At 37.1% G+C, this 13562-nt stretch overlaps 1 protein-coding gene and 1 long non-coding RNA gene across 15 annotated transcripts in view; one reads left to right on the forward strand and one right to left on the reverse strand.

Moving 5' to 3' along the window:
- Positions 1 to 596: 596 nt before the first annotated feature.
- LOC310682573 lies at positions 597 to 3936 on the reverse strand. Its single transcript, XR_014514010.1, has 3 exons — positions 3801 to 3936; positions 1748 to 1802; positions 597 to 670 (listed from the first exon to the last, which is right to left on the reverse strand). It is a non-coding gene; the product is annotated as an uncharacterized lncRNA (long non-coding RNA).
- Positions 2256 to 13562, forward strand: part of EYA1 (EYA transcriptional coactivator and phosphatase 1) — an 81035-nt gene continuing 69728 nt past the window's right edge. For 3 of the 14 annotated variants that reach the window (XM_083451109.1, XM_083451110.1, XM_083451112.1), the window contains exons 1-3: positions 4195 to 4550; positions 9809 to 9858; positions 11347 to 11474. In XM_083451109.1, the coding sequence (XP_083307235.1) occupies positions 11351 to 11474 (124 nt within the window). In that variant the 5' untranslated portion in view covers positions 4195 to 4550; positions 9809 to 9858; positions 11347 to 11350. Of the gene's footprint in view, positions 2417 to 3297; positions 4551 to 4658; positions 4698 to 5624; positions 6021 to 8063; positions 9859 to 11346; positions 11475 to 12776; positions 12840 to 13562 lie in introns of those variants that run through there. The other 11 variants (XM_083451108.1, XM_083451120.1, XM_083451119.1 and 8 more) reach the window with 10 other exon arrangements.

Genomic DNA, 13562 nt, shown 5'->3' on the forward strand with positions numbered 1-13562 from the left:
TGTTTAAATCAGCTCCTTAAGATGAGTGGGAGGGAAGTAATTTGTAACATTTGCATACTGCAAGATTTGCATTCCAGTACATAGTTACCAGATTCTGTTAAACAAGGACTATTTATGGAGTAAATTGCTCTTTAAGGATTTAAGAGATGGCAGGATATAATTTGAAGATGCCTTAAGCAAATGTATTGCCTTTGTTTCACCTTTTGCAAGTGATGCAAAATGCTGCTAAATATCAAACTCTTCAGCTTTCAAAATTCATTTGCTGAGATTTGAAGGAGAGGACCAACTTCTGTGTCTGTTGGGAAGGACATCCTACAGGACCTTCTTGGTTGTGGGGCCTGCTCTATGCTTTCTTTTCCTAGAGGAGCCTGCTAGAGTTCTTCCCTGTAGATTTTTAAGAGTCAGGTGAAAACTTCTAGTTCAAACCAGCAGTTGGCATGTGATTTGAATTAAAAAAAAAACTTTTTCTCTGCTATATTTATTGATTAATGTTATTTTACTATGTCTTATGAGTTATTGTGAACTGCTTGGAAATTTCTGAATTTGAGGGTGGTTTAAAAAAAATTAACACCATTTGACTTTTTTATTGCTTTATTGTATTTTGTATTTTTTTTAACAAAACAAAACCCCAGCTATGTCTCCTCAGAAGGAGTCTTCTCCAGTAACATGTCTGAAAATTTATTAGACAAATAAATAATATGTAGCATGTCAGTGGGATTTTAGAATGCTTTTTTCAGACTTCTCAAGCTTAAAAAGGCATATAAAGAAATAATTCCCATTGATTTTAGTAGAAGAGCATGTCCTTGCTTGGGATCACAGGCTATAAAGTTTCAGGATCATTGTCCAACACCTTGATCTTAAATGCATGTGTTGGATTAAGTCCTACTGATATTAATATAATTTAGTGCCAGATAAGTTGCATGCAAGAACTGTGAATTGGAGAGGGTTGATTGGACCTTGGTGACATTAAGAGCAGAAACAATGTATGAAAATTAACACATTTCCCTATGCAGAACCCAGGAATCTGCTCATATAAAGTCAAGAAGGGCGCTTCAGATAATATAAATAAGGCTCATAGTGAAATCAAACAGAGCTTATTTTACCCTTGCTGAAAATAGCAAATCTGTGGTTTGTAAATTACATTTAAAAAGGAATGCTTATGCTGAAACAGGTATTTTTTTTCAGATTCTACTGGCATTTTGTCAAATAATTATATACAAATAGTCAGATCAGGAGTTTAACACAGACCTACAAAGCTATGATCCTTTATATCTCCACTCACTGTATGAAGTATGAATGAATGCTTTACTAAAGGATTATTAAAATGTTCACCAATGAATCTCTTGCAAATCCAAGGTAGATTAGTCTTTCCAGACTTGAATATATCTATCTTGTACATAAAATTAGCTACTTGTCTGTCAACCACTGTAAATACATATTTGAGTATAAATGATTTTGACATTGGATACATTCAGACTGAATTCATCGTGTAACCTTCAAATGATTTCAGTACAAATTTTTAACCATGGAAAGCAATTGCTTTAGTATCTATTGTAAAACTTCTGAAAGAGCAATTTGATACATGACTTCTCGGAAGTAAGCCCCACTGAGTTCAGTAAAACTTACTCCCATGTAAGTGTATGTAGGCTTGCAGCCTTAATGTAGTTAATAAAACTGTATTGGGGGGGGGGAGACTGGGTTAGTATTGTATTTGTATAGTAGAAATATATCAGGCTTGGTACATTACCTCACTTTTTTATTCTTTGCATATTTGCAAAATTATTTCCAGCAGTTGTGTGTTTCTGGGGAAGAAAGCAAGGTTTAATAGTTATCTACATACAATGTGTACCAACTTTTCTAATGTTTTCATTTTAACAGTGTGCTGGAGAAACAAATTTATGCTGATAAACATCAATAACATATTCTTTTAACAGATTGCTTAGAATGAAAATAAAACCCAAAGCAATGGCTATTCCTTGTGTCATAGTAAATATAAGGATTTCGTTTTAGTAAAATCTTGCCTAAGAAAATTAAAATATTGCAAATAAATTTATTTCTAGTGCAGTTTAATGAACCATTATAAAGAACACTTTGAGTATGACGTTTAAGCGATATAAAGAAGGCAAGCATCTCTGTTTATACTGGCTCCATGAACAGATCCAATAGAAATATGTGGATTTTGACCTTAACCTTCCATATATGGTAGGTGTCTATCCCATGATATTTTTTTTTGCCAGCGCTAAGCAAATAGAGACCCTTGGTGTATCAGCTTAAGACTGTTAGGCACAACTTTTTTGCTTGGTGGAAAGTTTTATTGATAGATTTTCTTCAGAATGTATACCAGTTGGACATTGCAGCCAGAAGGTATTTTCTATTTATGAGAGTTGTTTTCAATCACAAAGTTTGTTAATGGAAGGTAAGGCTATACTCAATATATGATAACAGAGTCTGAGACAAAATTATGAATGTGAGTCGGAAACCAGTTTTAGTTAGGGCATTTGAACTTGTATAAGTAAGCTATGTGTACAATTCACAGTGTTTATCTCCTTGTGAGAAAATTATTTGTATTGTGGAAGAGGCTGTGCTTATTTATAAACGTATATCTTATGGTGAGATTGGTTTAAATAGCTCAGAATAACTCTGTTATTGTGGGGGGGGGGCACTGCTTCTCTGGTGATGTGTAGTTCGATTTTTCGAAGAACGGTAATTGTATTAAAATATCATTCTTTTAAAAAGACATCAGTTACCAAAAATATTCCCACTAGATTCTTTCCTAGCTTGAGTTTTTATGTACACAAAGGACAGATAAAAACACAATTAATGTAAAAAGACACTGTGCACCACCAAGTATGAATAAGGATGAGGTGCAATTGCTCTAAAAATGAAATCCAAGTCGAAGTGTGTTTAAATGATTCATTTTGCCCACCATCATTTGTATCTGCACATTATGAACTGTTGAAAGGTTTGTGGTTATCGTGTCAGATTGCTTGATGTTGGCACAGGGCAGGGTTTAGTGTAGGTTAAATATTTCTGAACTGACTTTTTATGTGGATATTTTTGCCCCTTTCCTTACGCAGCAGAGGACGAATCTGCTACGCGCGCCCAAGTCAAGTTCAGACGTGAATGTTGCGTGATATTATTATTATTATTGTAAAGAGTGGACTCGATCGTCCCCTTCCTTATGGAGCTTCTCCCGGCTGGATCCCGCGTTTTGTCGTCCGCTTCGGGACGGTAAGAAACCTCACTTAAAAGAAACTGCCCCGTTCAGAGGGGCTTAAATCCGCCCCCGCCCCCCCAGTATCCCCCAAGGCTCTCGGCTGAGGAAAGCTAATTATGCTCTCTCTAGCTCGGAAGGTGGAGAACTGGCTTTCCCGTGCCTCTTCTCCGAAGCTATAAATGGTTTGGTGGTGATGGTGCCTCAGAAGCAGCAGCAAAGAGAGAGAGAGGGAGAGAGAGAGAGGGAGAGAAATCCCGCGCGCTTCTTGACAGGGCGCGCTCGGGCCGCATTCTTCCCCCACAGCTGTTTATTCACATACCGCGGGATCCTTCATTTGCATACCCAAACTGCTCGCCAGCAAAGGTTTGCCTCTGAGGCAAGCCAGCCCAGGGCTCTCTCGGTTCGATTGTGTTAGCATTTATTTATTTTTTAAGGACAAGAGAATAGCTGTGGTTTGCATTACAAATAAACAAAAGGGGGAGAAGGAGAGAGAGAGAGAGAGAGAGAGAGAGAGAGAGAGAGAGAGAGAGAAGCCTCGAGGCAGACCTACAAGACTGGGCAAAAAAATAAAATATAAAACCACCTATATGGAGAGGGGGAAGAGATGAAGATTGGGCTGCCGCTCCTTTGTCTGCTCAGCTTCCCCACAGATAATATCTCCGGCCGCCTTCGCTGAGGAGCCGAGCGGGAGAGGGAGAGCGCGCGCGCCGCGGCTTCTTCCCGAAGCGGCGTTTGAGCGGGAATTTCGGAGCGGCGGCGGCGTCCTCCTCAGAGCTGGGTGCTGCCGCTGCCGGAGACGGGCCCCTCGGTGCCACTTCCGACTTTAAGCCTTCCTGGGAAAGCCCTCGGTGGCTGTTTTCAATTTCTTCGCCGAAGACACAGCGCCCTCCCTCAGCTCCGCTCCCCACAGCCACCCCACCTCTCTCTCCCTCACACACACACACACACACACACACACACACACACACACACACTCGCTTGGCAGGCACAGCCCGCGGCGGCGGCAGCAGCAGCAGCAGCAACAGAAGTCAGTCAGTCCAGTCAGTCTCTCGCTCGCTCCTCAGCCACCCTCTGCTCTCAACTCGGATTTTTCCCCTCCAGACTGAGCTGCGCTTCTGCTCGAGGGGGGACTTAAAAAAATAAAATAAAAAGTAAAAACTTTTTTTTTTTTAAGCCCAAACCAGGCTAGAGAGAGAGAGAGCTTTTCACCCAGGAATTTAAAAAAAAAACAACCAAAACAAAACTATGTGAGCAACGGTTGGTTGGGCTTTAAGTTAAGCGCCAGCGTGAAGGCAGCCCATAATACTTGGTGGATGCAGCAAAGCCGTTCACTGTAAGTACGAACCCGGCTGTTTCAAAAACTGCATGGATTTGACAACAGCTGCCCCATCTTGCAAAACAGGGAGAGAGGACACTTTTTTGTTTTTGTTTTTGCTTTCAGACGAAAAGCACCTTCGTCCGTGGCCTGTTTGCAAAACAAGTTTGTACTTTTCCAAGAATCTCAGTAATCTTCCACGACTGGATCTCCTGCACGTTTCTTTCTTTTTCTTTCTTTCTCTCTTTCTTTCTCTTTCTCTCTCTCTATCTCCTCCCCCCCCAACTCCCAACTCCAATTAATATCTAATATACGTCACTTTTTGCAGTTAATTGTGTTTCCCGGCTGGCTCCCCCCAAATCAAATGCTACATGGCTCTCAGCTCTTTATTTGTGTTCAACTTGCATTTTGTGCCTTGTGTTTGGGTTTTCTAAAGTGTTCGAGGGTCACTGAAAATAAAGAACACAATGCTGAGTGACTATATATATTCATATATATATATGAATTTTTATAGACGTGGCTGAAAGGCACAAGAATTCAGAAGAACAGAGAAAGGGGGACATATGGCAGAGACTGACAGCTCTTGCCGAAGCAGGAAATCCTGCTTAATATGTTTAAATGCTGGCAAAGCTCTGCTGAACCTTAAAGGAGGGCTTTATCAAAATGGCAAAATAAACAGCTCCCTGACAATATTATATATGACGTTAGGTACTGCTGGAAACTCAACACTTCGAATTAGGAAACGACCTCTTTAAAGCCCAGGCATACTTTACATCATGCTTATGAATCTCCTTACTCACAAATTTATAAAAATGTTTTTCTTGAAGCTGTTTTATGAACGTCAAAATATTCTTTAAAAAAATCCAAAAAACAACAACCAGCCATCAAATTATATAAAATTACCCTCGAGCCCAAATTTTAGGTGCACTTTAATGGGGAGGGGGAGTGCAGAAGTCACTTTTAAAGCCAATAATAAATGTAAGTTTATCTTTTAATGAAAGGAAAGTCCAGATGGTCAGCTTTAGGGATAATTTTTTTTAGATCATCAGAATGGTGTGAGTGTGTGTGACTTGTTTTGTTTTTTGTCTCTCTTCCCCCTCCCCTTCATGCATACTTTCTGGAATCTGCATTTTAAGGTTTCTTGGAGGTTTCTTTCTACTAGCCTCAAGAGAATTATGGATTTCATAAATGCATGACGCTGCGTGTGTATAAAATACATATTAATGGAATTTTGGCATTACCTGAGGTTCAGCTTTGTTGCTTAATGACCTATCTTTAGCTTTAGGAAGCTGAAAACCCAGCACAGTGACAGATTTTTTTTAAAAAAAACAAGCCATTGTTTCAGTTGTGGTGGTCGCAGCAGGGGTTAACACAGATCCAAATGAGAGGGAACAAATGAGTGGGGTTTTGTTGAATGTTTAATAGTAACTAAAAAGTTGTTACACAAAGTGCAACATACAATGCAATGCTGGGCATGTTTACTTGGAAGTAAGTACCATTGTGTACAAACTAAGAGACTTTAAGACTGCAACTTCAAAGTTACATTTTTGTTGTTTCAGAAGCATTGTCACAGTGACATATGTCTTCTGTTTTTAAATTTCAGTGATATGTCAAAATTTCAGATGTATTTAGGGAGATTATCATTATAATATTCTGTTTGGGGGATTGATGCACTAATTTAATCTAGTTTTAATAATACGGTTACATTTTTAAAGCACATGGTTTTAAAAAGTGCATTTAAATACTTTAGCATTTGGAGGTAGCCCATATTGAAGATTGGCAGGGTTTTGTAAAATACTGAAGTTAAGAATTGTGGTTTTCTTCATTTTTTTTATTTCCATTTTTGTCAATGTTTTATGTAGAAGGTGTTAACTTTGCGGGGGAAAATGCAGTTTCAGATATAAAAAAATATGATTAGAAAGTTCCCATTGTCTTTACGATTTCTGGTTTAGATCACAACTGTGGTTGAAAGTAAGTTACTAACTCACATGTGAGCTATATTTGTTTGAATAAGCATAGCATTTTTTACTTTGATTTTTTTCTTTCAGCTGGAAGAAATGTTCTAAATTATAGTCATTTATAAGAATTGCTTCTAGCAAGTGAAAAAAAGTCTGGAAAACCAATAATTTAGACAAGTACCTACATTTTATTTGTTCTATGGTGCTGAGATTTAGAATCCCTTCCCATTTACAGTTTACTTTTCACAGAACATTATTAACTTTTTGGCTTCATACATGATTTTCTGTCAGATGCTTTTGATTTGTAATTTACCAAAGTATAATAAACAGTGCAAAAGTCATGAATTTTCTCCTGCATCTTGAGCTCTGTGGTAGGGAAAATGTGATAAAATGTGTACCTTAAGTCTTGTTTGATGATCTCTCAAAGCAAGTTTGCCTTCTGGAAATAATTTCTGGGGTTGAAGAGCATGGTATTAACAGATTTAATGTGGCTATTCAGTGGATTGGTGGAGTACTATGTGAGGTTTAACAAAATGAGAGCGACAAATTGAACATCAACAAAACCTACATCTGTGAAGAATTATAAATTTAATTAGAAAAAACCCAAAATTAAAAGATCTCATTAACTAATCAGAATTAGACGTTACTGCTTTAAGATACTTAAGTGTCATTTTGGTGTTATTTAAGATGCTAGTAGCTTTGCCATCACAATCCTTTCTTTTTCATTTTAGAAATACTAAGAGGCAATGTTAGTCAAACATTTTTTAGCCTTTTAAAGCCACTTCCTAAGTAGTAATCATGTGATTTTTCCGAATGTTTTATTTAAAATATTGTTGGCCTGATTTCCCTGCGCATGGCATTTGCTCATTGTAGCAATTCTCCCTCCCATTTTTAAAGTATTCTTTCTTGAGTAGATTTTAATTATTGCTGTAATCTTCCTACTTGTGCAATAATTAATGAGCCATAGAAGACCATATACTTTGTTGGTAAGGCTGTATTAGATGACAGTAGATGCAGACATATTAAAGTAGCAGTAACTGTGAAACGCTATTCATACATATGTTGCTTTCCAAAAACTGGGCATCCTAAGTGCAGTTACTCACTGCACTGTAATTTCGCATCCTGCATAAAAAACTGAAAGCATGTAAAGTGTAGCATTTTGTAAATTGTAACTAATTTCACCAACATCTGTGTCTAATTGTTGTCTGCATTTGCATTCTTGAGAGTAGATTTATTTTTCCTGTACCACTATGTGGATTCACTTGACCAATCTAAGTAAGGATTAGTAGTTTTAAAGTTATTTTGATTAAAGAATCATTTTTAAATACCATAACACACAACACATGGTTTAAATAATCCTTAATAGGAAAAGGACTGTAACTGAAGTATGACGAATGAAAATGAAGGTCTTGGATATGAACTCTCACAGCTTACAGAATCTTAAAAAGATATGCTAATATCTGCAGCATATGAGATATATATATATACACTAGTAGTTATTTAAAGACAGAGGTAATAGAATATTTTCAGAACAATTTTTGTTCATTGAAATTGACAAATTATATTCTACAACATCAGCAAAATAATATACAAAACATTAATACATATTACTAGAAGTTCAATTAAAATTATTATATTTAAATGGCCTTCCATATTGTTAATAAGAGATAACTGTAAAGTATGCATCGTTCCCTCCTATAATTTATTAAAGGTGTACAGAAGTACAAGGAGAGAACATATCCTAAAGCCATTCCACCGCAGTGTCTAGGGTTAAGAGTAAAAAGTTTCCATCTTACACTTGGGTCCTTTGTATTTTCCTTTTTAAAAAATGTCTTAGCTGTTGCAAATACACATTTCATACTCCACTTTGATTTGGTTTGCTATGGTCTATTAAAAAGCACACTATGCAGCATTTTAAATACCTTTGGTGGGGGGAGAGTTACAGTTTTCCTATCTGTGTTAGTACATGCTTTTTGCTATTGTGTGTAACATTATATGTTGTCTGGCTGCTTATACGAGTGGTGTACTCCTGCTAAAGTAGTAATTCTGTCTGTGATTAAAAATAACAAAAACTAGAGGCACACAAGTGAGATTTTCCTGGATGACTTTTATGGCACTTAAAATGCCTCATCTTGCTTGTCTTTGTTCTGTGATCATGTAAGAGATGTCAGTTCAGGTTGGGTGGAATTCTGAATTCAGACATTTAGACAATGTATGTCCTTGCTGGGGAAGTTTTGTTTGTGCTTTCAAGCCAGCAGCCAGTCTTCACCTGGGCTTTATCACCTGCTGGCAGTTGTTAGTGGCTTTTTTGGCGTGTGTGTGTGAGAGTGAGTGTGGAAACTGGTATCAAAGGCTATTCATTTAAACACAACCTTACACATTTTTTAATAACATGCAACAGCACTGCACTAAACCAGTGAGGGTCTAGATTTCAAACATTATTGAATCTCTCGCCCACCCTAGTCCAAAGAGTGTACATTCACAGAGAATGCAAAAGAGCAATTCATGACCACAGAGTTCATTTTAGAAATATATTTTTGCGTACTGCTCATATTCATTCATTCTGAAGTGTATGCTCTTCTTTTTTGTTTAACTTGATTGTAGGAAGAGGTGCAGATAAGAGGAAGGGGAATTTCTGGCCTAGATAAACATAAACATTCGGAAACTTTCAGTCAAATTATAGGAGCATAGCATTGCATTTGACTTTAAATCCTTCAGCGTTGGTTTGCAGTCTTCAAAGTTGGCTGGAAACTGGACTTGCAAACTTAAATGACGGAGTGGAAGGAGGAGGGAGGGATGAAAACTAACATGATAAGGATAAGAGACTGTCAAGAGTTAAAGGAGTGGGAGGGTGCTGTGTTTCAGCCAGTGATAACAAAAACTGAAAGATCTTCAGAGGATGCTGGGGGAAAGCATTAGGGAGCTTCTTCCCTTTGCTAGATATATTTTCTCTGTTAATAGCTACCTTACCCAGGCACCTCTTCCTAAACTACCTTAGCAAGACTGCTTTGCATGTTGATTGGGGGAGGGGAAATCCAGTGTGCAGCTGTCATAGGCCAGTGATGAATCACTATCCCGTCATTTGGCTGCCTTCCCCATGACATGGGCAAGGGGGGGTGGATAGACCTGCTGGAGGAAACAACAGTTGAGGCTTCAATTTAAAGACAATATGTCTTTCACTGCAGCAGTAACCCCCTCCTTCTCTTTTGGTTAAAAGACAGCATTACCATCCCCAGGAAGATTTCTTTGTTTAGTTAGATTAAGACCTGACATGAACGTAGAATAACAGAGGCTTCTATTTGTGTCCCTGGTTTGCAGGTGCAAAAATCCCAAACCAGTTCAGATGTTGCTGTTTCATCCATTTGCAGGTAAGGATAAGATCAAAGTGGCCTTTCTGTAGCGGGAAAAACTACTTAGAATGAAGTTATTTTACTCCATGTGAAAGACATATGAATGATATTCAATTGTTGTTCATTTTAAACTGGAGAATATTGTTTCACTGCTTTGAGACGTAATTTAAATATGCACTTTTAAATAAAGGTTCTAGTCAGCACTAAAATGTTTTATAATTCATGTATACACTTCTGTGTATTTTAAAATTGTTTGGATTTGGTCATGAAAGTAACACCAGTAGTCTAGCATTTAAAAAGACTCCAACTGGTAATTTTTAAATGGAGCATTATTAGTGAGAAAATTTGTAGTGTAAAAGCAATATAACTGTGGAAAGTAAAATACATTTTTATGTTAGAAAATGTGCAATGGAATTCTGTGCACGCTTCCTTGGTAGTAAATTCCACTGAGTTGAGTGGGGTTTACTCTTAAGGAGGTGCACAGCTTTGCAACCAAAGTTAAACTGATTTGGGGGACTTCAAGTATACTGTGCAAACTTTTCCTGATAATATTTAATCCAAAAATATTACGAAAGCAAAATATGTTAGCATATTGTAAACTTTGGGCTTAATGCAAACTGATACTTCATTACATAGAAATGAATCAAGTGTTCCAAAACTTTCTTCATGCCGAAGGGCCCTTATTCTAGAGTGCATGATTTGAACATTGCCCCTTAACTATATTATACAGATCTTCTATTCAGTATAAATCTAATGAAAGTTGAGTATTATAAAAGCTATTATGATCAGGAATCGTAAGCACAGTTAAGATACAAGAAAGGCAATATATTCTATAAAATATTGACAATTTGCACTGATTCTGTTCTTGTTTCACTTTAAGTGACAGTTCAAGTACTGCAAAGTGCTAAGGCATACTAATGCCTGTATGGATTCACTGTATATTGGCCTTATCCCTTTTCAATTGGGCACGCTTTATGTAATCCACAAAGCAAACAAGAGAGCAGACATAATAATGTTTTAATGCTGCATTTGTTTCAACGGAAACAGAAGAACAATTAAGTAGTTTGCCAGAGTAAACACATACATCAGGAATATCTCATTCCTTGTCAGTTGAGCGTAGGTTCAACTATTGCTTCAAGTGTTTTATTTGGTTTGGAGGCCCATTAAATCGTAATTGGGTGGTAAATTATATGCAAGCGAACAGTGTGACTGTATTGCACTTGGGATGTACTTTTCAATGCATTTTAATTTTTGTCTCTAATTTTGCGCTTTATAAAAATGTGTAGACAAGCAGGTATAAATGTATTTTAAATCTGTTAAGGATTGTGTATTATACAGAGCCATTATGAAATGAGTGTATGAAATGACTCAAAAATGTAAGGCAAACTAAGGAAGTAATGAATGTGAATGAAATAGTAAAATCAATGGTAGGACATGGGTTGTACTTCCACAGTCAGATCTGAAAGCAGTAGTCAATTTTTCTACTCACTTTTTTTTTTTTTTTAGGTCTATGGAAATGCAGGATCTAGCCAGCCCTCATAGTCGACTAAGTGGTAGTAGTGAATCTCCCAATGGTCCAAAACTTGATAATTCTCACATAAATAATAATTCCATGACACCCAATGGCACAGAAGGTGAGTTGTTGGTGGGTTTTTTTGTGATATGGTGGGTTTACTTTAGACCTCAATTTTCACTGAGATGGTAAATGTGTGTCTGGACTATGCCACTTTGGACTAAAGGTGGGGGCTTTCATGACAGAATACTCCTTCAAACAACAACAGTCTTCTGCACATAGACAAAGCAGCATGTCAGGGAAAGTATCCTTCAGATTCCTGTCAGCTAGCTTTCTATCTGGTGGATTTTACTATTATTTTGGATGGAGGAGCTCCCATCTGGAAACTGAAATGGTAGAGCCTTTACACACTAGTTTACCACCTCAGATTGCCAGGCCTTACCTTTCTATTAGATATGAAATACTGTATAACTAGATAACATTCCAATGGTTATTCATGAGCACTTACTGAAGTTTGACTATAGCAATGACAGTGATGAGAAACATCTATCAAATGAGTTATCCATTTACTTACTATTCCCATGCCCTTTACCCAAAACATTTGTTTGGTCTCAGTTCTAACTGAAGACTATTTGGGTTATCAGATTATACTTTTAGCCTCCATTCCCTCTAAATCTAATGGAGCTGCATTGTATTTTGTCAGTTAGACCATTTTTGTCCCCTTTCTCTAAATTAAAATAATGCAAATTTGTATCTTTAGGATTGCAACCTTAGTCAATATTAATGACTGACCACTGCCTTTTGGATAAAGACATCTGATTGAGGATGTAGTCATAGCATACTTACCTGTGAATAAAGATCTTTAAACACAGAGACTTGATTCCAGACATGCAGAGGACTGTCCTGTTCATCTTTTTTTGTGTGCGCATACACCACTGACTTCTGATTTTAAAATTGGAATGTAAGCATACTGTTTTATCTTAACAAAATCCAGAAAACTTTTCCCGTTGATAGACACACTTACATCGAAGTTAAGTTTTAATGTGATGGCTCCAAGTAAAGAGAAAAATGGTGCACTGGTAAGGAGAAAAAGAACTCCTTTAATAGGACCAACCAATGTGTTATGAAATTGTGATTTCCCCAGAAGTCTTTATCAGGCAAGATATCCCCCAGAGCAAGGGATAGTGGGTGCATGAGGAAATGAGGAAAAATAAAAAGGAGTACAAAAATTAGTCTGGATGTTGAATCAAGGTTATATTTTAGAGATTGTAGACTGCAGGAACACAGCCTGAAGCACTGCCAATTAATTAGTTAACAATTTTAAAAAGAAATGGAAAACTTCTATACATTTTTGTACGTATTCTTTTGGGACATGTGTGGAAAAGGTACTAGCTTTTTCATTTTCTTTGCAATTTTCCTTTAGGTGACATGACTCTGCTCAGCACTGCAGACTGGTTGTTAAATACTAATACACAGACCACTGCAGGTTTGTGTAGTAACGGTGAATGCACAGTTATTAGCATGCATTTTAAGGTTTGCAAAATATGAAAAGGTTCTGACTGATTGTATCTTATCAAAACTGGAAATGCTGTGGTTTGCCCTCATTGATAAATAAGCAAAGTCATAACCCTTTATATGATTTCCATAGGTAAACTCCCTTGAACACTACAGCTTCCAATTTGGCATGCATAGGGTTAGGGTATAAATATAGTTTTCAAGCAAAATGTTAGCACAAAAGCCAATTTCTAAATCGGTTGCTGTGAGGCGGGATAAGACTTTGCTTCACAATTACTTATATAGTAACTAAGGAATACATGAGAGCTGTTTTATCTCCTTAAAATGAATTTGATGTTTTTTGTGTTGGGATGTATTAGTTACCCTTGTCCCTATTTGTTTTCCTTTTGTTTATCTGTTGGGGGTAGAGGATAATAATGGTCTAGGACAGACAGTTGGATAGTAATAGTAACTTGGAGGAGGGCAAGAGAGTATAAACTAATAAAAGGAAATCTTACTTTAAATAAAAGTATTTTGAAAAATCATAGGATTGATGGAGATGCTGTTAGTGTTTGGTTTCCACGTGCTTCTCTTGAAATTAATGTACATAATGTGTAATCTGCTTGTTTGCTGCATGTGAGATAGAAAGATGTCACTGAATAGTCAGGTGGTCAACGTCTGATGGTAGAATGGATCAGATTCTAATGTGAACTCT

This window comes from Podarcis tiliguerta (genome assembly GCF_965153285.1).
Source record: "Podarcis tiliguerta genome assembly, chromosome: 7".
Lineage (NCBI taxonomy): Eukaryota > Metazoa > Chordata > Lepidosauria > Squamata > Lacertidae > Podarcis > Podarcis tiliguerta.